This window comes from Periplaneta americana, chromosome 13 (genome assembly GCF_040183065.1).
Source record: "Periplaneta americana isolate PAMFEO1 chromosome 13, P.americana_PAMFEO1_priV1, whole genome shotgun sequence".
NCBI lineage: Eukaryota > Metazoa > Arthropoda > Insecta > Blattodea > Blattidae > Periplaneta > Periplaneta americana.
In genome coordinates, this window is record NC_091129.1 from 62,589,597 (window position 1) to 62,616,947 (window position 27,351).

At 27.2% G+C, this 27,351-nt stretch overlaps 1 protein-coding gene across 12 annotated transcripts in view; it reads left to right on the forward strand.

The window, feature by feature from the left end:
* The window catches only part of Unc-115a (Uncoordinated 115a), a 609,469-nt gene that overhangs the window by 530,946 nt on the left and 51,172 nt on the right, over window positions 1-27,351 (forward strand). For 8 of the 12 annotated variants that reach the window (XM_069843363.1, XM_069843357.1, XM_069843355.1 and 5 more), the window contains one exon: window positions 24,886-24,983. In XM_069843363.1, coding sequence (XP_069699464.1) covers window positions 24,886-24,983 — 98 coding nt within the window. Of the gene's footprint in view, window positions 1-24,885; window positions 24,984-25,537; window positions 25,636-27,351 lie in introns of all 12 variants that reach the window. The other 4 variants (XM_069843358.1, XM_069843366.1, XM_069843365.1 and 1 more) reach the window with 2 other exon arrangements.

The window sequence follows — 27,351 nt, forward strand, 5'->3', positions numbered from 1 at the left end:
TGGTAAGGAAGGTTCAGATGACGCTGTAGAAGTATAGGAGTTTCACGCTTAAGGTTGTGATGACATCTTCTAGAAACATACCACAATTTTGGTGACATGCTGCAAAATGCAAACTGCATAAATCTGAAAAAAAGTGCAAGTGAATTCATCCTTTCCCTCTCTCCCCTCCCAGCCTTTTCTCTCTCTTTGTTTATATATAAAGAAAATGAAGCTGAACAAATTAACAAACATTGTCTTTTAGCTTTATTTCATTCCATTAGTTGCACATACTTCCGTTATAACTATAAAGCTATTTTGTAACAGGAGATTATGTTCAGCAGTACGTAAAATTGTCTCAGCAGTAATTATTCCAGTGCACTACCAAAAATAATGCATATATGGACATAATAGTATCTTATGTTCACTTTCATCCCACGTTTGGTGATTCTGAAAACTGATATTTGATCAATACTTTGCAAAGAAAGCATATTGTGTGACAAATAAATAAAAATTACAGGACTATCACTTATTGTGCAAGTCTGTGTGTGTTGTGAGGTTGCTGTTTACCAAAACACATATAAACCTTGTTAAGTAATACGATCATTTTTATACGCAGAATTATTCCAAGTTAGTTAACCAGGAGCAGTCTTTCATAATGCCACAATAAACACATGAACACCATTTAGACAAACATAGCCTATAACAAGCACACAGAATAAGTTATATTAAACACATTTGATTTTTATTTACTCTTTTCATTGTGTGTATTAGCTTCACTCCAAAATAAAACATGTTAATTTGCTTAATACATCAAGACTTGAAAATAACTACTGAAGCTTTTCTGGTGACATGATAATTCAAAACATTCTCGGGCTTCCAGCCAGGTAATAAGTTGGTGATCCACCAATGTTTCGAGGATGTTCGTCTTCCTCTTCTTCAGGGTTAACTGGTAATTAGGGGGATATCTTGCTCCTTATTTATAGTGCTGGGGGGAGTAATTAGTCAGCTGAGGAGCTGGGCACTGATTGGCTTTCCGTGTTCCATGCGTTGTGGACCGCTGCGTGAACACGGCCGACATTGCTGCTGTTCACAACACATGGAACACGGAAACCAGTCAGTGCCCATCCTCGAAATGTCAGTGGATCGCCAACTTATTACCTGGCTGAAAGCCCGAGAACCTTTTGAAATATCAAGACTTGTTTAAAAATTGCCCTTAAGTATAGCAATATTATTCTGAAAGAGGAGAGTATATTCCCCTTCCTACCTCACAACATCTCCTGTTGAAGTTTACATGCCGCAATGGAAGGAATTCATAATGTTATTCAGTATGTTACTTAAGCCAGTATGTAATGATTTAATCTAAATTAATATTTTGTCATGTTCACTGTTGTGCAAGTAGAAAGAAAATAAAAATATGTAGTGTTAACTTTACATTGGGCAAACTGGTTCAGTCCACTCTCAGAGAACCTCTGTCATTGAAAATGAGTATAAGTGGTGGGACACATCACAGCTTCTTTTGGTAAGCTTAAACTGAGATATTTGTTTACCTTCACCTCAAAACTGATTTTGCTTTTTATAATTAAGTTCGTGTGCATCTTGCTCTTATACCGAGCAAATTCATGCATCCCTTAATGACAGTAGCTCCATTTTTACGGAAGTTTCTTACTTCAAAGCCCTGTGCTAATAAAATACATTAAATTTAGAATTACAAATTACATTTCACTATGATGACTACAATGATGATGATGATGGTAGTGATGATGATGTAGATGACGATGATGATAAAACCGAAATTGTTTTAATTACACTTAACCTGTCTTGGATATAATAATTGACTTGTGTGCTGTGCTGTGGAAGTCTGCTACATGGTTTCTCACGAGTAATTAAATACTTTTGTAGGGAAGACATGATATGCATTAGAATTTCAATTATTTTCATTAATTCGTTCCAAAAAATTGCAACAATTATTAAAATGATGACAATTGAATCATTTAAATTGTATTATAGTGACAGTTCAGACTACAAGCAAACGAAATTAAATTCCTCAGATATATTGCAGGATATACTAAATTAGACTATAAGAGGAATGAAGGCATTCGTTCAGAACTAGGAATTTTCAGCATCAACGAAAAAATAAGTGACTATAGGACCAGATGGAAATCACACTTAGAGAAAAGGAACAGCTCCAGAATTCCTTGCCAGTTTTATAACTATCAACCAAATGGCAAGAGAGATATCGGACGACCACCCAAACAATGGAGTGATTCAATGTAGTTGCTACAGGCAAGGATGCGTAATGTATGAAAGATGATGATGATTATATAAGGACAGTTTTAGGTTATAACTTTGAAAAAAAAATTGTATTAAAAGAAATATTATCCCTTAGTGATATTGTATTGATTTAATTTCATGAAAATTATTAAATCCATTACCTCTGTTATAGGACTTGAACAGAAAAGCTTAATATATTATGTAAAGTGCAGTAAACATCAAATGATGGAAAACCATGTTTCTTTACTACATAGTTTGACATGCTGACACACTTCTAGATGCCTACACCATAGGATAGTGGGCTTACAGAACACTACGAACTGCTGTGATTACATACAGAAACATAAAGCTTGTAACTAAACTAAAGATTCATATTGTGGCAGCTGCAAGCAATAAAAATAACATGAAATAAACGTGGTTGGAAGCTGTCATATCAACAGATGCAGGCATTCTACTTAACAGTAATAGAAATGTACCAATACATGGTTCAGCAAAAACAATGATTAGTAGAAATTTGACGATATTTGAATTTAATGGTTTATATAGTGAACAATACGATTGATGGTCAGTAGAAATGAAGATAGCCAAAAACAATGATAAATTAATTGAAGACTCATTGTACACTCGTGAACTGTAATTTTGAACACCGAAGAAAGTTGCACCATTTCAAAACAAAGACTTACAATTAGTAATAGTAATTAAATATGGGATAAAAAATAGTTATTTATTATACAAGTTCGTAAAAGTTATTTTTTTATTATGATACAAGTTCGTAAAGGTTCTTTTTTTTGACACGAGTGTAAAGCTTGTGAAATGAGGCTAAGCTGAGCTTCACAAACACACAAGGCCCAAAAAGATAACTTTACAAATGTGTATCATACAATGTTTTTTCTACAATAACACACATTTACATTAAATAAATATTTAAAGTTGGAGAGGTTATAAGATCACGATTTCACGGCCGTCTAAACTTAGAACCATTATTTATTACAGCCTGTTTTATTCATGATCACGATTTCATGGCCGTCTGAACTGGCCACATAATCAACAAAGTGGTTAGAAAAAGTTCAAAGCTACATCTTGTTGCATTGAGCACTACATATCGTCGTGTGAATGCAAGAACTAGGTAACTCGAAATTTGCGTTTTTTAGTTACCTCTTTTATAGCATAGCAAAAATAGCACAAAATGTAACGCAAGAACTTGGTAACTGATCGAACGATACCAGCGACATCTATTTTCCAATATAACAGATAGGTAAATGAAAACGAGACATATTCCTTAGTGCAATAAATAAGTAAATAGGCAATGTCACAAAATATGAAAAATCAAGTTACCTAGTTCTTGCATTCACACGACGATATGTAACTTCAGAATAATATGGGCTAAAATGTAAATATGAGTGTTAAATTTCTTACTTTTTTATGTTACATGTAATATTTATATCATGAAAGATCGAGGTAATGCATTAATTTCTTTTTCAATTAAGTTTGTATATTGGATATTGCATTTTCTTTGGCAATGTGTAAAATGAATAGCAGTGGGTAAAGTGTTTACTTACTTTTTTATGTGCTATTGTTTAAAAGACTCACTTTATGCACTGATAACAGTGGATAAAATGCAACTTTACGCACTATCGTAAAAAAAGGTATAAGGTTATTCAAAAGTAAGTTCCCATTTTGAAACAGCTGTATCTTCTGTACATATCAGCAGTTTGGTTTCATATAGGTACCATTACTGTTTAGAAGTTTGGGGTTTTTTTCGATGCATGTTCTATTGCTATGGTAACTGTGTCACACTTGTATCAACAATAATTGTTCAGAATACAAACGGCAGTAGAAGAGTAATTTTAATAATTTTTATAATCGTTTTACCTTTACATAATATCAAGGTTACTGTCTGGTGTGGTTTTACGTCACATTTCATAATTAGTACTGTATTTCTATGAAGAAATTGAAAATGGACAAACAAAAACCGTGACGGTAACCAGGCAGCGATATTTTCAAATGTTGCAAGACTTTGTAATAGCACCATTATAGAATCATGAAATCGAAAATATTGTTTTCATTCAAGATAGCACTCTACCTCACATACACAATAATGTAAAAACACTATTGCGCAACACATTTGGTAATTGTGTAATTAATAGCCAATTTCCGAACAATTGGCCTTTTAGGTCACCAGACATAAATCCAGCTGACTACTGGTTAAGGGTTATCTAAAACAAAATATATTTTTAGTAGACCTACTACACGTAAGGAACTGAAACAGTCAATATTGGATGTCATTGAAAACATCCCAAGGAATGTTAAGTCCATAAGAACAATTTTTTGACTTACATTTGCAATAAAGAACAGTAATTTTAGTGAAAAGACAGAGACCTATCAAGAATACAATATTATATAATTACAAGTACAGACAGTCTAATGTTACAAATATTCTACTGATACTTTGAAAAGGGCTTGTGAGATACTTGCAGTAAATAATGGAGATCATTTTTGCATGATCGTTGATTTAATCCCAGAGATGAGCCAGTGACCAAGACTTAATTTAATATAATTTTTGCAACCTGTAGAACTTGGAATAATCACAAGTACTTAGTTGCTTTGCAGTTATGATTTTATTTCCTTGCCCATATTATATTGGCCACCCACGTTATTTGTTTTCTCAAAGAACTTTATAGAGCCGTTGAGAACGTCCCTGCAAGGTGAGATGGCAATTGGCATTCATATTACTTGTGCATGTTAAGTACATCCGTTCTTCAGAATCTGTTAGCTATCAGCTGTTTGTAGTAGTGGATTTGGTTCATTTGTTTCCAGTCTGTCTTTTGCATGAATTCGAAAATATTTTATTTTTCACTATTTGTGAAACTTAATTTCTTTCAGTGATTTTAAAACCATTTATTTGATCAAATTTATGACTAAAACTTGTAAGAAATTCCTATTATAAACTTGAGTATTTCATTAATTTTATTGATTGAAAATAATGGTCTTAGGCATTTAACCTTTATCGTCTGAAAGGTTACAAGATGATAATTATGATTGAAAAAGTTTCTATATTGAAAAGCTTGACCCATTTCCACACAGGGGCAAGCCTGGACACGGAAGTAAATTGGCACCCTAGTGTGAAGTTGATCGGATGGTGTTCATGAAATAGCTTACATAGGGAATCTGTGCGATAAAGGTTACTGAATGTTCTATTTATTAGATTTCTGTAGTTATAACTTAGGTGTACATATATTTAATTTTAGATTTATTTAATATGGTAGACAGAACCATGTATATATTTCTTAGAAGTAGCTGTATTACATTTTAAGGATGTAGCTGCAAGAATCGTGGTAGTGCAGCTTAATATATACAAGCTTTAGTCCAGAACGACTTAATACAAAATGGTTTGGAAGATAAACCATGCATATTTGCATATTATAAGGGTCACCAAGTAAAAGTCATAAATGTATTCGTATAATGTGATACTTTTTCACATTAAACTATGTAGTGCCATAGCATCTTGTGTATTAAATGTCATGTTTAGCTCTACCAAATTTAGAACTTTTGATTTATTCCATATAGATACAAGAAAAATGAAGACTAATGAATTAAGAATCTTTAAATTTCTGCAGTATAACCGCTTTTCATACCTCTTTTTACGGATGAGTTTAGGAAGTACCTTTGATAGCAATGTACCAGCACTTCATGTTCTACTGTATTATACTTCTGTCGATCCTTGTGTTCTTTTATACATATAGTATCTTGATGAATTTGTCTTTTAAGGGGTTAGGTACGGCTTACAGCAGTAAAATTTTGGAAATATTCAACATTTTTTTCTTCCATTACTGTATCTTGTACAATAATAAAAATTAGTATGTGTAAAATACTGTCCTTCTGCTATATGAAAAAAAAATATTTTTACGATTTAAAAAATTATTTACATTTCTTTTTTCAAAATTCAGTTCACTGTGCAGTGATGAAGTGTTTCCCACATAACTCAAAAACTATCCAACATTCTGTGATGAAATTTCTTGTGTGTATTAATGTATGTCATATCCACAATATGATGCAAGATCACTTCTCTATCTTTGATAGGTAGTCTGATAAAAAATAAATTCATTTTACCAAATGGTCAAATATCAGTATTTTCTTCTAACGCAAAATAAAAAAAAATGTTATTTATTAAGGAATATAGTTGAAAGAGCATGATACTGTAAACATGAGTTTCAGCAATAAAATAAAAGAGAGAGAGAGAGCATGAAAGTTAACAAGTTTATGAGTTATGAGGGAAACGCTTCGTCATTGCAGAGTGAACTGCACATTTTGAATTCTGAAAAAAAAAATATATATATATATATATATATATATATATATATATATATATAATTTTATAAATATATATTTTTTTTTTAAATTGTAAAACTTTTTTTTTCATATAGCAGAAGGACAGTGTTTTACACATACCAATTTTCATTATTGTACAAGATACAATAATGGATGAAGAAAATGTTGAATATTTCCAAAAAAATTTACTGCTGTAAGCTGTACCTAACCTCTTAAGGCAATATTATTTTATTTTGACAGCTCTACATTGTATCATCAACCAGTGATTAATTTTCACACTTCTTCTTTACACTGTTGTTTTATTTTCTTCATTTGTCTGTTAGATTTAAGTTAATTAGTTTCTAATTTTCTCTCATTTATTTAATATCTTATTTCTTGGTTTCTGTAGCCAGTGAGCAGAATGGAGAACTGTTCAGTTGACGTTTATACAAAATTACTTATAACTTCGTAAATTTGCGAAAAACTTACAATAAAAGTCCCTAAACTAATAAAAATTACTTCTCTTATTATAACACTTCCCCTCACTCCCAAATGAGGGGTACTTGACTTCGCATTATTCACATTCACCCTCATCTATGAGCAACATATCAAAGTTGTAGTCCTTTTTGCTGTCAGAGACTTTGCCCTTGGTGCACCATGGGAGGCGAACTATATAGCACCGCATGATAATGGTGATTAATGGAGCAGTGGTGGAATGTTGGTATGAGAAATAAAAGTATCCCGCAAAACTCTACCTTCAAGTACAATCACATTGTTATCAGTGTGGAAAGTTGATCCACTAGCCATTCGGGTAACATTTGCCCACATAAAAAATATAAATCATGAAGGAAGGAAAAATATGCATTTCTGAATCATTATTTTGTATTCAGCAGTAGTGTGTTTCTTTCCTCTTGGTCTTAAATGTATTTTTAATACATAAAAGTTAGACATTTAGTTCAGTAACAGTGCACCACAATCATTTTTAAAACATGAAATAGTGAGAAATCTGAACTCAGATGTGCTGTGTATAATCAAGTATTGATAAATATGACAAAAAAAGTTTCCTGAAATTCTTCTTATACATAGCGAGTTAGACTTAAGTTACCAGCATTCTTACCAAGCCACGAGGCTTTTGATGGATAGCGCAGTGAGTTTTCTCAGTTGTTTTTAAGCCAGTGCAGGACACAGTGCATGGATTTTCCCATGTTAATTGACTAAGCCGGCAGCACAACTCTGCTGTTGCTTTGCATGTCAGTCTCCATTAGTGAGTTGTCTGAACTGTATTGAAGAAGACATATATTTCACTTAGTTGAATAAACAATACAATAATGCATTTTACTCATTGCAAATTATCAAATGAAAAAGAAGTCTTACAAGTTGTGTTTACGAACAGAACCTGTTTGTCATCGCTTTAGTAATTTAAATTTAACATACTTTTTCACTGATTGTGTGGCCTCTGAAAAACGCCACCATCTGTTTGAACATCCAGAATGTAGTGAAAAAGGGAAAGAAACCGGCAGGCAGATGTGTCCAAAACAACAGCTTGGAAAAAGACAAACCAAAACATGCATAAACACAACTCGTATAATTTCTTCTTCAGTAGATATGTTTCAATGGAGAAAATGCATTATTGTACTGAGTATCTCACTATGTAAAGATTACTTTTTTGGTCCTACAGAATATGTCTGTTACGGTAACAATTAATATTAAGAGGAGAAAAATTTGCTCTGGTGCCAGGGATCGAACCCAGGTCCTTGGTTCTACGTAGTCTGTAGGACCAAAAAATTAATCTTTACGTTCTTCGAGCAAAGTGCATATTACTGTGGAATCCTGGCCACCAAGTCACTCAACTGAGTGCGCTCCTTGTATAATGACAGTTAACTTAATATAAAAATGTCAACATACATGTCGAACTTGGAGTCAGGTCACAAAGGGAAAAACATTGGACGAGAGGGATTCGATCCGGTGCTGTGGATTGAACTTCGGCATAGCTCAATGGTTAGAGCTCTTGGTACTAGAACCAAGGACCCAGGTTCGATTCCCGACACCGGGAGCGAATTTTTCTCCTCATAATATTAATTAAATAACTATGATTGAAAATACATACTCAGTACAGTACAGACAACTCAGTAATGGAGATAGACAATGCAAAATGCCAACAGAATTGTGTCACTTGCTTAGAGCAAGCAATTAACAACGAAAACCCATTGCACTTTCATCTGAAAGCAATCTCGTGATTCAGTAAGAATGCAGGTAACTTAAAGTTTTGATTTGATTTGTATTTGCTTCTTGAAAGAGTTCGCTAAGACAAAAAATAATCTTAAAATACACATAGATGATTGTGAAATGTTTTCTATGAACTGACGAGCATACTAAAAGTAAATTTTCTAGTTTTCCATTTATGATCTTTACATATCTGCTGATAAAATGGGGGAAAATTTTTGTTTTCGAATACAGATATTAAGTTTGACTTCTCAAAGAAATTTCCTATGTTAAATGTTATACTGAACAGGCCTCTTGCCATTAATTTAATGTTTGTATAATATTGCATGTTAATGAGTTTTAAGTTTCTTGCAGACTGTCCTACACACATCACCTATCGTGGTGTAGACCATTCATTCTGAATTGTATTCATAATATGACATGATTATTCATTTTCAAGGAGTAAATATATGTATTTTTATTTTAAATCGCTATTCAGCACATACTATGTTCATTGCTTTTGTTTTAGAATTATTCAACAAATTATTTTCATTATTGCGCAATACGAAATATTTCCAGATCAAACATATGTGCTGTACTAGAGTCTGGTTGGTTTTATTCATGGAATAGTGTCATTGTAGAGGTCATCACAGTGCTGATAGGCTCTTCAGCATATAATACAGCAGACTTTTAAATCATTGCACTTTGAAAAAGTGTATGCATTGTGGTCTCCTTTCTTGTATCAGATATTGCATAAGTCCAGATAGATATATTCAGTGCTGTCATAGTATTTTTTTCTTGACCATATGCCCACCCCTTATTTTTTTTTCCCTTGAAATACGAGTATATTTTACCCTCCTCTCTCTATCCCTTCGAGAGTCATTTAATGGATGTTTTTATGTTAAAGAAGAAGTAAAGAAATTGTTTTGCTTTACCTTTTAATTGTAAAACAAGCTTGATTTAAAGAAGATCCAATGAAAATCTCACAGTAGATGCACACTTGTCTTGATGAATCCTGGAGCGCATATCTGCATCACTTCGATATTTTTCAACCATTCTTTGGTATATATGTTTCTGGATTCCATTGCTGTTTGGTGGACCATTTACGTTTATGAATATCTAAGAAGATATATTAGGAACAGCAAAAGATGATATCAGATCAGTACAGTACAGATCTCCGTGTACAAAACTTGGGTACCCATATGCTGTATGGCTTGGTGTGTGCAAAATTTTCTCTTCCCCATATGATTCATTAAAAAATTCTAGGTTCCCATACATGCCTTCATGACAGTACTAGATATATTACATACATTTTTTTATTTTAATTGAGCCTCTGTGAGGAATAATAATCTCAATTTTGACGTAGGCTTTGGAACCATTACCAAATTCGTAATATATTTCTTTCAATGTAGAGATCAGAATCATTCTCTGTAACCCTTCCTATAAATGGACATTGAATATTTATCATTGAAACATTTAGATAGAAATTATTAAAGAATTCTTTAAAAATGTATAGCAATGTTTATAATGTTTCTATGTAGTTATAGCATTAGAAATTATCCAAAGATTTATAGTTATAGCAAGGTTTTAGTGCAAAATATACTCAGAAAATCTAGGTCCTGTGGGATGTGACAATCGAATAGAATTTTTGGAAGCAGTTTCACACTGTGGAATAGTCAAACTAGAGCAGTGGTTTAAATTTGGACTATGTTTCACCAAAACTTCACTCCATTGTTAGGAGCATGTACTTCATTCGACTATGCCATTTTCATTTATACAGTACAAACGACATAATTGAAGAGTACCCTCTGTAAACAGCAGCAATAATAATAATATAATAATAATAATAATAATTATTATTATTATTATTATTATTATTATTATTATTATTATTATTAATTCGAATTTATTTCCTAATAATTATACTGTGTTTCGTGCAGACAGGCTGTTTGAAGACACTAACAAAAAAAGAGGTGGTGATGTCCTAACAGCGATTAGCAACCAGTTACCTTTTACGAGAAGGCGTTTTGACTTAGAAATTATTAGTGAATGTGTATGGGTTGAAATTAGAATTGCTGATGGTTTTAATCTGTTAATTGGTAACCATTATTTCTCTCCTGATACAGATCACAGTCACTTAAAATCTTATCTTAATTTTCTTGAAAAAAATCTTGACACTCAAAATTTTAGAATAGTAATCCTTGGTGATTTCAATACTCCGGGTATGAACTGGTCAACTGGTTTTAATCTTAATGATACTCATTATTACTCTAAAATTAAGGCTAAGGATTTGTATTCCTCGTCCTGCCTTCTTGGATTAAATCAAATTAACTCTACAGTTACGAGTAAAAATCTTCTTGATTTGGTTTTTACTAATGTCAATAACAGTACAGTTAAACTTGCCGATCACTCTCTAGTTTTAGAGGATATTTATCATCCATCTATCTCTATTTATATTGAAGTAAATTTATCGTTACCAGAACACTGTCATATCAGTTCATACTTAAATTATTCTCAAGGTGATTATCTGAATCTTTATTCTATTCTATACAATTATGATTGGACTAGCATATATCAGACTACTGATGTAAACACTGCTGCAAATTCCTTGTCTCAAATTATAAACAATGCTATATCTCTTTGTGTCCCTGTCACCTTTGTTAAAAAATCGCACTATCCTAAATGGTTTTCAAACGAATTACGTCAGCTTATTAAGAAAAAAAATAAAGCTCATAAAAATTACAAAAAATATAAAACTGATCATCATTATCAAATTTTTTTCTAATTTTAGAAAACAAGTCAAAGCCATGATTAAATCTAATAAATTCAAATGGTTACAATCAATTGATGATAACCTAAAGCATGAACCAAATAAATTTTGGAAATATGTAGAAACGTTTCGAAAAACTAATAGCTATCCCACAGAACTAATAATAAATGGCGTTCACATCACAGATGAAAAAGAAATTGCAAATGCATTTGCTAGCCAATTTAAATCTGTTCAACAAAATTGTAACTTCAATTTCATTACTTATGATTCTAATATTACTGACTGTTTGCCCCTGCCTAAAATTACATCCGATGATGTAACTAAAGCCATTAAAAAGCTAAAGCCTAATAAATCTAAAGGTACAGATAGCATTCCTAATTTTATAATCAAGGGTTGCTCTAATATTTTCATACCCATTTTAACATTTTTATTCAATCTTAGTTTAAAAACAGGAATTTACCCATCACTTTGGAAGGAAGCATCCATTATTCCAGTTTTAAAAAATGGTAATAAAAACAGTGTTACTAATTATAGACCCATTTCTATCCTAAACAATTTTTCTAAAATTTTTGAAAAAATTATTCACAAACACATTTCATTTTATGTCAAAAATAAGATCAATTCGGCTCAACATGGATTTACTAGAGGGAAATCTACTACTACTAATTTAGTTTCCTATCTCAATCTCATTATGCCTGTTGTCGAAACTCAAGGTCAAATTGACTCGATTTATTTTGATTTTAGCAAAGCATTTGATGTTGTTCCTCACAAAATTTTATTAAATAAATTAAGTAATTTTGGTCTCTCCACTAGCTACGTTAATTGGTTTGAAAATTATTTAACAGATAGACAGTCTTGTGTTCGACTAGGTAATTCTCTCTCGGTTCCATTTAATAGTTTATGTGGAGTTCCTCAAGGGTCTACATTGGGACCTCTCCTATTTTTATTATTTATAAATGATATAAGTAAGAGAATAAGTTCTAGCTGCCTTTTATTTGCGGATGATCTCAAAATCTTTCGTAAAATTAATAGTTCGGCTGATTGTCAAATTCTTCAAAATGACATTAATTCAATTTTACAATGGTCTGTTGAAAATGGAATGAAAATTAATCAATCCAAACCTTTTGTTATTTCCTTCTCACGGAAAACTATTTCCCAAAAATTTAATTATTCTCTTAGTAATGTCGTAATTACTAAGAGAGATTGTATTAGAGATCTTGGTGTTCTACTTGATTCAAAATTATATTTTCATGATCATGTGCAATATATTTATACCCATTCATTAATAATGCTTGGTCTAATTAGGTCTATAACTTATTCTTTTTCTACTCCTATGTGTTTATTAATTTTATACTATACATTGGTTAGATCCAAGCTTGAATATGCATCTGTTGTATGGAACTCCATTACTTCCACTGACTCGGCTAAATTGGAGAATATTCAAAGAAAATTTATTTCCCTGTGTTTTTATAGATTTTTACCAAATTTCGATTATAACTATGAGACTAATTGCGAATATTTCAATTGCGGTAGTTTGTTCACCAGACGTCAGGATCTTGATTATTTATTTTTTTGTAAAGTCATTAAGGGTGATATTGATTGTGAATCTTTCATAAGCAATATCAGTCTTCGTATTCCTGCTAAGGGTTTAAGATTTCATAAATTGTTTTATAATAGGAATTCTAAATCTCTGTCTCCGGTCTGCAGATGTATTAAATATGCTAATTTGCATGGATTGAACTTGGATCCATTTAATGTGTAGTATATACTTTTCGAGTTTTATGTCAGTTTTATTATTTATGCCATTGTTAGATTTGTATCATACTATTCTCGTCATTTGCATAACTTACAATATTAATTATATGATTCCTGTCTTCATTTATATGGTTTCATTAATTCATTTATAATACATTTTATTTAATTGCCATCATTTTAATTATCTCACTGAACTAATTTTAATAATATTATTTGTGCTATTTATTTTGTTGCATTTTGGTCAATTGAGTAATGTATACTATTATATTGATTGTATTTTCATCTCATTGCCATTTTCTATCATTCATTCTCATCATCATTTGTTGTTTTGTTTCGTTTTGTACCTGTGCTAAACCGTAATTGGCCTTGTGCTGTTGTTTCGCACATTAATATTCTAAATAAATAAATAAATTATTATTATTATTATTATTATTATTATTATTATTATTATTATTATTATTATTATTATTATTATTATTATTATTATTATTATTATTATTATTATTATTATTATTATTATTATTATTATTATTATTATTATTATTATTATTATTATTATTATTATTATTATTATTATTATTATTATTATTATTATTATTATTATTGTTATTATTATTGTTATTATTATTATTATTATTATTGTTATTGTTATTATTATTGTTATTGTTATTGTTATTGTTATTGTTATTGTTATTGTTATTGTTATTGTTATTGTTATTGTTATTGTTATTGTTATTGTTATTGTTATTGTTATTGTTATTGTTATTGTTATTGTTATTGTTATTGTTATTGTTATTGTTATTGTTATTGTTATTGTTATTGTTATTGTTATTGTTATTGTTATTGTTATTGTTATTATTATTGTTATTGTTATTGTTATTGTTATTGTTATTGTTATTGTTATTGTTATTGTTATTGTTATTGTTATTGTTATTGTTATTGTTATTGTTATTGTTATTATTATTGTTATTATTATTGTTATTATTATTGTTATTATTATTGTTATTATTATTGTTATTATTATTGTTATTATTATTGTTATTATTATTGTTATTATTATTGTTATTATTATTATTATTATTATTATTATTATTATTATTATTATTATTATTATTATTATTATTATTATTATTATTATTATTATTATTATTATTATTATTATTATTATTATTATTATTATTATTATTATTATTATTATTATTATTATTATTATTATTATTATTATTATTATTATTATTATTATTATTATTATTATTATTATTATTATTATTATTATTATTATTATTATTATTATTATTATTATTATTATTATTATTATTATTATTATTATTATTATTATTATTATTATTATTATTATTATTATTATTATTATTATTATTATTATTATTATTATTATTATTATTATTATTATTATTATTATTATTATTATTATTATTATTATTATTATTATTATTATTATTATTATTATTATTATTATTATTATTATTATTATTATTATTATTATTATTATTATTATTATTATTATTATTATTATTATTATTATTATTATTATTATTATTATTATTATTATTATTATTATTATTATTATTATTATTATTATTATTATTATTATTATTATTATTATTATTATTATTATTATTATTATTATTATTATTATTATTATTATTATTATTATTATTATTATTATTATTATTATTATTATTATTATTATTATTATTATTATTATTATTATTATTATTATTATTATTATTATTATTATTATTATTATTATTATTATTATTATTATTATTATTATTATTATTATTATTATTATTATTATTATTATTATTATTATTATTATTATTATTATTATTATTATTATTATTATTATTATTATTATTATTATTATTATTATTATTATTATTATTATTATTATTATTATTATTATTATTATTATTATTATTATTATTATTATTATTATTATTATTATTATTATTATTATTATTATTATTATTATTATTATTATTATTATTATTATTATTATTATTATTATTATTATTATTATTATTATTATTATTATTATTATTATTATTATTATTATTATTATTATTATTATTATTATTATTATTATTATTATTATTATTATTATTATTATTATTATTATTATTATTATTATTATTATTATTATTATTATTATTATTATTATTATTATTATTATTATTATTATTATTATTATTATTATTATTATTATTATTATTATTATTATTATTATTATTATTATTATTATTATTATTATTATTATTATTATTATTATTATTATTATTATTATTATTATTATTATTATTATTATTATTATTATTATTATTATTATTATTATTATTATTATTATTATTATTATTATTATTATTATTATTATTATTATTATTATTATTATTATTATTATTATTATTATTATTATTATTATTATTATTATTATTATTATTATTATTATTATTATTATTATTATTATTATTATTATTATTATTATTATTATTATTATTATTATTATTATTATTATTATTATTATTATTATTATTATTATTATTATTATTATTATTATTATTATTATTATTATTATTATTATTATTATTATTATTATTATTATTATTATTATTATTATTATTATTATTATTATTATTATTATTATTATTATTATTATTATTATTATTATTATTATTATTATTATTATTATTATTATTATTATTATTATTATTATTATTATTATTATTATTATTATTATTATTATTATTATTATTATTATTATTATTATTATTATTATTATTATTATTATTATTATTATTATTATTATTATTATTATTATTATTATTATTATTATTATTATTATTATTATTATTATTATTATTATTATTATTATTATTATTATTATTATTATTATTATTATTATTATTATTATTATTATTATTATTATTATTATTATTATTATTATTATTATTATTATTATTATTATTATTATTATTATTATTATTATTATTATTATTATTATTATTATTATTATTATTATTATTATTATTATTATTATTATTATTATTATTATTATTATTATTATTATTATTATTATTATTATTATTATTATTATTATTATTATTATTATTATTATTATTATTATTATTATTATTATTATTATTATTATTATTATTATTATTATTATTATTATTATTATTATTATTATTATTATTATTATTATTATTATTATTATTATTATTATTATTATTATTATTATTATTATTATTATTATTATTATTATTATTATTATTATTATTATTATTATTATTATTATTATTATTATTATTATTATTATTATTATTATTATTATTATTATTATTATTATTATTATTATTATTATTATTATTATTATTATTATTATTATTATTATTATTATTATTATTATTATTATTATTATTATTATTATTATTATTATTATTATTATTATTATTATTATTATTATTATTATTATTATTATTATTATTATTATTATTATTATTATTATTATTATTATTATTATTATTATTATTATTATTATTATTATTATTATTATTATTATTATTATTATTATTATTATTATTATTATTATTATTATTATTATTATTATTATTATTATTATTATTATTATTATTATTATTATTATTATTATTATTATTATTATTATTATTATTATTATTATTATTATTATTATTATTATTATTATTATTATTATTATTATTATTATTATTATTATTATTATTATTATTATTATTATTATTATTATTATTATTATTATTATTATTATTATTATTATTATTATTATTATTATTATTATTATTATTATTATTATTATTATTATTATTATTATTATTATTATTATTATTATTATTATTATTATTATTATTATTATTATTATTATTATTATTATTATTATTATTATTATTATTATTATTATTATTATTATTATTATTATTATTATTATTATTATTATTATTATTATTATTATTATTATTATTATTATTATTATTATTATTATTATTATTATTATTATTATTATTATTATTATTATTATTATTATTATTATTATTATTATTATTATTATTATTATTATTATTATTATTATTATTATTATTATTATTATTATTATTATTATTATTATTATTATTATTATTATTATTATTATTATTATTATTATTATTATTATTATTATTATTATTATTATTATTATTATTATTATTATTATTATTATTATTATTATTATTATTATTATTATTATTATTATTATTATTATTATTATTATTATTATTATTATTATTATTATTATTATTATTATTATTATTATTATTATTATTATTATTATTATTATTATTATTATTATTATTATTATTATTATTATTATTATTATTATTATTATTATTATTATTATTATTATTATTATTATTATTATTATTATTATTATTATTATTATTATTATTATTATTATTATTATTATTATTATTATTATTATTATTATTATTATTATTATTATTATTATTATTATTATAGAAGTTAACCAATGTGTAGGGTGTAAAACTTTGTCAGTCATAATTAGATCCGAACTAAGATTGGCTTAAATTAATCCTGTCGAAACTACCAGGTGAGGAAAAACTTTGGAAATAAATTGCATTATATTATTACTGCCCATTTTCTTTTTAAAGAAGTGAAAGAAAGTCATCCTCTCCAAATCTGCTCCTGAGGAATTTGAATGTGATCTGGAGTGAATCGAATTTTTCGTATACAACCGACACATTTTCAATAATAATAATAATAATAATAATAATAATAATAATAATAATAATAATAATAATAATAATAATAATAAATGTCAGCCACCAACTTAGCTCAGTTGGTTGAGGTACTTGCCTACCAATTCGGCGTTGTGTTCATGCTTAGATTAGATTCAATTCCCATTTGGCCTGACTACCTGGTTTTTCCGAGGTTTTACCCAACCGTAAGGAGGATGTCAGGTAATCTATGGCGAATCCTCTGTCTCATCTTGCCAAATACATCTCACTATCACCAATCCTATCAAAACTAAATAACGTAGTAGTTATTACAGTGACATTAAATAACAAAGTTAAATAATAATTTATTTTTATTTATTTATTTTATTTATTTATTATTAATATTTGTGTGCTGAACAGCAGCCAGAGGCCAATTATAGTTCAGCACAATACACAAACAGAAGATACAAAGGTGCAAAACAAAAATAAATAATATCATAAATAACAAAAACATACATGAATACAATTGAGTACAAACAGTAAAAACTAATAATCAAAACGAAACTAAACCTTAAAAGGATCTAAATTGTGCCCATGCAAATTGGCATATTTTATGCATCTACAGACTGGAGAAAGTGATTTTGAATTTCGGTTATAAAAAATTTTTTGAAATCTTAAACCTTTTGTAGGAATACGAAGGCTGATATTGTTTATGATAGACTCACAATCAATATCACCCTTGATAACTTTGCAAAAAAATTGATAATCAAGATTTAGACGTCTAGCATAAAGGCTACAACAGTTAAAATATTTACAGGTAATATCATAGTTAAAGTCAGTGGAATCGGGTATATATCGAAAAGCACATAAGGAAATAAATTTTCTTTGAATATTTTCCAATTTAACCGAATCGGTTGAAGTAATGGAATTCCAGGCTACAGATGCATATTCAAGTTTAGAGCGAACCAAAGTAAAGTATAGAATTAATTGTGACTCAGGAGTAGAAAAAGAATAAGTTATAGACCTTATTAAACCAAGCATTCTTATTGAATGATTATAAATATATTGAACATGATCGTGAAAGTATAATTTAGAATCGAGTAGTACACCAAGATCTTTTATAGAATTTTTCCTAATAATACAGGCGTTATTAAGAGAATAATTAAATTTTATGGAAGTAGTTTTTCGAGAGTACGAAATGACAAAAGTTTTTGTTTCATTAATTTTCATTCTATTAATGTCAGACCAAAGTTCAATGGAGTTAATATCATTTTGAAGAGTTTGGCAATCGGCAGAACTATTTATTGAGCGAAAGATTTTGAGATCATCAGCAAATAACAGGTAGTTTGAACTTATTCTTTTACATATGTCATCAATAAATAATAAAAATAATAGAGGGCCCAATGTAGATCCTTGGGGAACTCCACATAAACAATTAAATGGGTCCGAGAGAGAATCACCAAGACGAACACAACATTGTCTATTAGTTAAATAGTTTTCAAACCAGCTCACGTAGTTAGAAGAGAGACCAAAGTTTTTTAATTTATTTATCAGAATATTGTGAGGTACAACATCAAACGCTTTGCTAAAGTCGATATAAATTGAGTCAATTTGACCTTGGGTTTCAACAACAGGCATAACAAGATTAAGGTAGGATACTAAGTTTGTAGTTGTTGATTTACCTTTAGTAAAACCATGTTGTGCTGAATTAATTTTATTCTTAACATAAAATGAAACATGTTTGTGGATTATTTTTTTCAAAAATTTTTGAGAAATTGTTTAATATTGAAATAGGTCTATAATTGGAAACAACATTTTTTTTACCATTCTTAAAGATAGGAATAACGGATGCTTCTTTCCAAAGCATAGGGTATGTACCGGTTAATAAACTTAAATTAAATATAAAGGTTAAAACGGGTATTAGAATATTAGAACATCCCTTAATAATAAAATTAGGAATGCCATCAGTGCCCTTTGATTTATTAGATTTAAGCTTTTTTATGGCTAATGAAACGTCTTCAACTGTAATTTTAGGTAAGGATAAGAAGTCAGTAGAATTATACTCCAACAAACAGAGATTAGAATTAGGCTGTTTTTGAATCGATTTGAATTGATTAGCAAATGCATTAGCAATTTCTTGCTGATCAGTAATGTGAACCCCATTTATTAATAATTCGGTGGGATAATTATTGGATTTACGAAAAGATTCTACGTATTTCCAAAATTTCTTAGGTTCATTCTTCAAATTTTCATCAATGGATTGTAACCATTTAAATTTGTCAGATTTAATCATAGCTTTAACTTGTTTTCTGTAATTGGAAAAAATTTGATAATGGTGATCAGTTTTGAATTTCTTAAAATTTCTATGTGCTTTGTTCTTTTTCCTAATAAGTATACGCAAGGTATTTGAAAACCATTTAGGATAGTGCGATTTTTTTACGAAAGTGACAGGAACAGCAAGAGAAATAGCTTTGTTCATAATCTGGGATAACGCGTTAGCAGCAACGTTAACATCAGTAGTTTGATATATGGAATTCCAATCATGATTGTATAGAGTGGAATAGAGTTTCAAGTAATCACCTTGAGAATAATTTATGAAGGTACTAGATTGGCAGTGATCAGGTAGCGACAAATACACTTCAAGATTAATGGAGATAGATGGATGATAAGAATCCTCCAAAACTAGAGAATGATTGGCTAGTTTTACTGTACTATTAATAATATTAGTAAAGACAAGATCAAGTAGATTTTTATTTGAGACAGTAAAATTAATTTGGTTTAATCCCAGAAGGCAAGACGAGGAATATAAATCACTGGACTTAATTTTAGAGTAGTAATGAATATCATTAAGATTAAAACCAGTTGACCAATCCATACCAGGACAATTGAAATCACCAATAATTACTATTCTAAAATTATGAGTATCAAGGTTTTTTTCAAGAAAATTGAGGTAAGATTTTAAGTGATTATGACCGAAATCAGGTGGGAAGTAATGATTTCCAATTAATAAATTAATACCATCAGCCATTTTAATTTCAATCCAAAGACATTCATTAATAATTTCTAAATCATATCGCCGACAGGTAAAAGGTAACTGGTTGTTAATCGCTGTTAGGACACCCCCACCTCTTTTTTTATTGGTGTCCTCATATGTTCTATCTGCTCGAAACACAGTATAATTGTTAGGGAATAAGTTTGTATTTAATACTGATTCAGATAACCATGTTTCAGTAAGACAGATAATGATATCATTATTACTTACTACATTTTGAAAAATTTCATCAATTTTTGTATTAAGACCACGAACATTTTGGTAAAATATCTCAAGATGATTATTAGAACTGTGCATTGAGAGTTAGAGAATAATATTAAGAGGCATTAACCCTAGAATCAACTGAAGTACCTGGTGGAGCAAAATGCTGCTCAGGTTTAAGTTTACCAAAAAAGGGTGCAATGAGGCATCCCGCAGGCCAAACATTAGAATTATTAATTAACTCGAAATCCCTCTCATCAACTGAGATATGAAAAGAGGAATACGACTGGTATTTTGTTTTCAATTTAGTTATTTCGAGAGACCTTAATTTACGTTGATGAAAGAGTGAATCCTTAATATTATTCTCGTTTACATTAGGACTAAATCTAGAAACAAAAAGAGATTTGGTTCTGATTCTCTCTGGAGCTATTTCTAAGTTGCTATTAGTTAGAGTGCCAACTTTAGGATCTCGTTTCTTAAATTTTTTGCGAGTGACAGTTTGAAAACCATCGGAGTCTACGTTATTTGATAACGCAACAGTGCTATCGTCTGTGCGTACGACAGCAGAGATTACCTCATTACTGTTATGAAATAATAATAATAATAATAATAATAATAAATGTCTTAAGTGTTCCACGTAACCGTAATCTTTCTTTTAAATATTCCTTTTATGCACTGACTTTTAAATATTCCTTTTATGCACTGACTACTAAACAGTTTTACACTATGTTAATTAATTGTTGATGTGACCCACAAATTTGAGGACTTGCCCCCTTCAGTTCAGTAAAGCTTTAAAAATACCCACATATCTGTGAGATATTGTTAATGTTTCTTTTCTATAACTCACCTTCTCCCACACATATGCACACCTATACTAAATATGAATGTGCATTTAGTTATTTATATGAGGAATAGTTTTATTGTACTGTTGGAGCTTAATAAATTGGTTTCTCATAACATCTCTATTTTTTATTAGTTTCTTCATGTACATAATGCGGAGAGAAAGATGGTAAAATTTATACAAAAATATAGTAAGTAGCTGTGAGAATATAATCGTGATAATGTTCTCAGTTTCAAACTCAAAGCTACATGTTACAAAAAAATATCCTAAATGAATTTCCCAAAGGAATGCATTGTATATAACAGATCGGAGATAATGTTTCTTCTACACTGAAGTGTGCTATATAGAGGAATCTCTCAGCTGATTAGAGAAACTCGTATATAATTTGTAGATTGTATATAGTTGTATATTAGTTTCATGCTGTGTAACTAAGGCAGTAGAGATACAGGCTATAGTTCTGACTAAAATACAATGAATACACTTCCTACATAACCACCACCAGATTGTAGATAAATTTGTAATGATTTTGGAGAAACTTGCAGAACAGGTTTTCTTGTTAAGTGAGAAAGGGAGAATACATACTTGACAGGAAAATTTAACATTTTAATTAAATTATCTTGTACTAAAAGTTTATGCTTGCCATTAATAGAGAATGTTCGATGTTACTGACGATTATTTTGCAATAACATGACGGACCAATAATCCTAAATGTCATGTTAATTACACAGAAAAGGTTTGTTACAAGATTATATGTTTTTGGCTCTTTCATTCTCACTTGATCGACACATTTTATATTTCTTACAACACATGACACACAGAGTGATACAGCATGCAAATGTCAGACATAACATTATGATGCATGGATATAGTTTTTATTTGTGCATGATTTAAGCACTTAAGCATGTAAGCCACATGTTCGCTATGTGGGAAATGTATATGTGTCTATGTTGTTTTACTGTTTGTAGGAGCACCTCTGGATTAAACATTCAGTGAAATGTATAATATCTGTGGTTAAAACTAAGACACCAGGTATGACTTTCATGAGTAGATTCTAACAAATCTTCTTTTCACTATAAAAAGAAATTGAGATTTACTACTTCGGTGTATAGTAATAAGGAAATAAATTAAATAATGTTATTGTTTTTTTTTTTAACCCAGGAATGGATGCAAATTTTTGTATATAATTTTAGATACCTAATTCTTTCCCTTTTCCTTTTGGGTAGGCCTTTTTTACACCATTTATAAATATTCTGCCAGTATTCAAAAAGAAAACTTTCATTAATCTAGTTTATCTCGTAGCATGCAATGACACTCAAGAGTAGGAGCTTTTCTTAACATTACTTTTATATATTAGTCAAAGTTTCTTTCAATTATAACAGTTTAAATGTATACTATGTCCTGCTTAGAGGGATCGAGAAATAAGTTGTAATTTAAAGTATAAATAATGATTTCATAACATAACTTTTTGTACAATTTGATGTAAAAACTCTCAGAGTTTCGGAGAATGGTCAGTGCAACTCGATGTGTGCACCTCAAGCTTCCCTGAAGACATCCAAAAGGTACTCAACCTTCTGCCAAGTGTTCCATAACATTTGTGGAGTGATTAGTGCAGCTGCATTTATAAGGCGTTGTCTCAGTTTTTCCAACTGTCAACTGTACCACGTTGGTACACAACATTCGTCATAAAGCCCCAGAAAGAGGTCAATGGGCGTCTAGTCAGGTGATATAGGTGGCCAGGCAAGGGTTCTCCTTGTTGCTGAAAAACCAGATACACATTGCCTTTGATTGTCGCCTTGATGAAGGAGAATGGTTCAATGATGGAATGGTCTACTGAATGGCGCCAGGCTTGTTTCCACGATAAATGTTAGTGCGCATGCGCATGAACATGCAACTGTTTTTAAACCATTGGTGCATAAACTTGAACAGTTTCTGCATCTTGTCAGATGTAAATCAAAACAATATCTTCATCTCATTTTAAATGGTGAGCATTTATTTCTCGATTGCTCTATGTGGAACACAGTATATTCTGAATTATTAGTAAAACTTAATAATATGATGGAAGTTTTCGCTTGTTGCTCAGAAATCAATGTCTTTAGTCTATAAATACAAAAACATTGGGAAAATTGCTTTATAAAGAAAGTTTACAAGAATCATGAAAGTCGTACTGTCTTTAAAAACAAGTGTAATTGGAATTTCTACTTTAGATGTTTTCGTTGTTGGTACTGGTAGTGTTTTTTTTTTTTTTCGTGGGCAGCACTTTCTTAAATACACTTTCAGTAAATAAGCTTCATAAAAATTCGCATAAAGTAGTTTTTAAACTAAATTTATAGCATTTAAATATTTTACTTTAACAATGAAACATAATGACTAATTAAAATTACATTTTTTACTCATTCATTTTAGAAACACTCATGCCACTACTTAGAAGATATTCATTTAAACAGTAAATTAGCACTTTATAAGTAAAAATACAGTAATTTGTTTTCGAAAAAGACCTGCATTTTATTTATGCAAACTATTAGTAATGCGACTGTTGAAATATGCAAGAAATTCGAACATAATTTCATATTACATTTTCCAGTAAGAAAGTGTACGTGGCTTATATTACATGTTTCAGTGCATTGAGAAGTGGTGCTTTATACAGCTTTAGAAGAAAGTTGAAATGGTCGAGTATGTGTTTCCCAGGTAGCGAACGTGGATTGCTGTAGTCAGTGTTGTGTTGATGTGCGCTGTTTGTTTGTAGTGGTATCTTCACTGCGGGCTGCTCCCAAGCCCGGATATGGACTCAAATCCTCCACATTGCCCGCAGCAGGACGCAATGGTGGACCAGCGGGCTTAGCTGTGAGTATCACTCACCCTTTTATCCTTCCCGTGCAGAGTTTGTTTGTCTGCTCGCTTGCCCTTTCCCAATGCGTGGGTGGTGGTGGCCAATAACAAAGTTTTGATTTTCAGATACTTCAAGATTGTCTCCTTCTGACATTAAAATATAGCCAAAGATGAAATGTGTGGATTAGTGATGAAATTTAGCTGTGTCATTATTATTGCACGGCTTGTCTTGCTGATTTAACCTGTGTTTTATTGAATTTGTAATATTGCAGATGTAAAAATTTCTAAAAAATTTTCCCCCCTTTCCTCCACCCTATTTTTTGGTCTGTACTGCTTCTGTTATTGGTACCTCGATGTTTTGTAATTCTGTAAATAAATTAATACATGAAATGAGAAAATTTACTAAAAAGTTGTAGAAAGTAAAACTTTACCATTATCATTTAGAAAAGTGTTCAGATTATAATTTTGGCTAATGGATTTTATTGTCAGAAGGTTGACAGCATGAGATTGGGGAACCCGAGCCTGGTGTTATTTCCCTCTGTTGGGGGCTCTTGTGTTGTTGGTTGTAGTTGTTAGCGCCCTGCGTCACGTGCCAAAACCAGGCTATGGACTAGCACCACGTTCACACACATTCAGCAGTACTGGCGGCAGTGTGTCCAACATTGGAGTAAGTCTTTATCTCACTATGTTTGGTTATTGTAGCCCGTTCCACTCAACTCTTGATGGTAACATGTGAATAGATAGCTGCATGATGTTCGTTAGAATACTAATGATAATGTAGAACCAAGATTAAATTTTCTCTTTGAAGAAAAAATGCATTAGGCCTATATAAGTTGTGGTAATGTTAGTGTGGTTTGTTTGCTCTTGCTAACCTTTCATATGAACACATAATTTAATCCGGATTAAGGTTTGTTTTGGTGTAAGGAAAACTTTTATTTAACAGCAGTGAAAGTTGGTACTTAGGTTTTCTTGTTTCCACAATATAATAGATATATCTGTATTTATTGAGGAAATTCTTTGTTTTGAAGATAAGTAGTCATCTTTATTCGATATTCTGTACGAAATCTTAGTAAATATTTACAAGAAGAAGATACACTTCACTGTTAACATAACAAAAATTTGATATTCCAAAAACCTTTATGTGAATACATGAACAAATATATTAGATTGACTTTCAAGATCAATTTATATTTTAGACATTTTCGCCTGATGTATTTTCATGTAGTCATTGGATTAGTTTAATGATGTGTAACAATGTATTTCAATAGAACTACTGTACAAGCTGTTGATCAATGTAAATAATATTGTGATACTGTTGCATGTGTGTGTTGTGTTGTGTGGTGTATTTGTATAGTGAATCAGAAAAAAATATATGTTGTTGTTGTTTTGTAATGCCAGGCGTTTGACAACAAAGTCATTTGACCTCTTGCACTCCAATATTTTTCAAAGATATTTTCATTACCAGCCACTGAAGCACAGATTTTGAGATGTTCCGAATCCATTTCTTGGTTTGAGTTGCACAATGGACAGTTAGGGGACTGATATATTCCAATTCTATGCAGGTGTTTGGCCAAACAATCATGGCCTGTTGCCAATCTAAATGCAGCTACAGACGATTTTCGTGGTAAATCGGGAATTAACTGTGGATTTTGATGCAGAGAGTTCCATTTTTTCCCTTGAGATTGTGTTATCAAATTTTGTTTGTTGAAGTCTAAGTATGTAGATTTAATAAATCTTTTTACAGAGTAATACGTAGATTTAGTAACAGGTCTGTAAGTAGCAGTGCTGCCCTTCTTTGCTAAGTATTATGTTAGTTAAAATGAGTCATTCAGTAAGTAATTTCTGCATGAATATATTATTACAGTGATCCTGAACAATGATAGTTTCTGTGATATTGTTTGGTGTCATAAGTAAAATAACAGTTTTACAGAACGAGTTTCATATTTGGTTGTAAGAATGACTTGAGATGTGATTAAGCATAATTATATCAATGTTAAGAAGTCGAATTGTTATTGTTTTACTGTATCTGTCCAGCACTTTTGTGTAGTGCCTGAATGATAAAATGTTTCATTTATGCATATAAATATTTGTATCATAGAAGGGAAATCTCTGAATTAAATAATCTGTTAATATAAAATAATAACTAGCTTTAAGTTAAAAATACTCCGTCAGTACTTCACATAATATTTTTATTTGGAATTTTCCTCTATGCTGAAGTTTTTCTCGACAGAAAAATAAAAGTACAAAATTTATGAGTACTTAAATAGTGACATTTTCGTTTTATAACATATGCAACAGTATTTACAATTTTATATTATTTACATTACTATAATTTACTATGTATCCACATATGTTTACCCTCATTTCATCTGGCTATATTTTA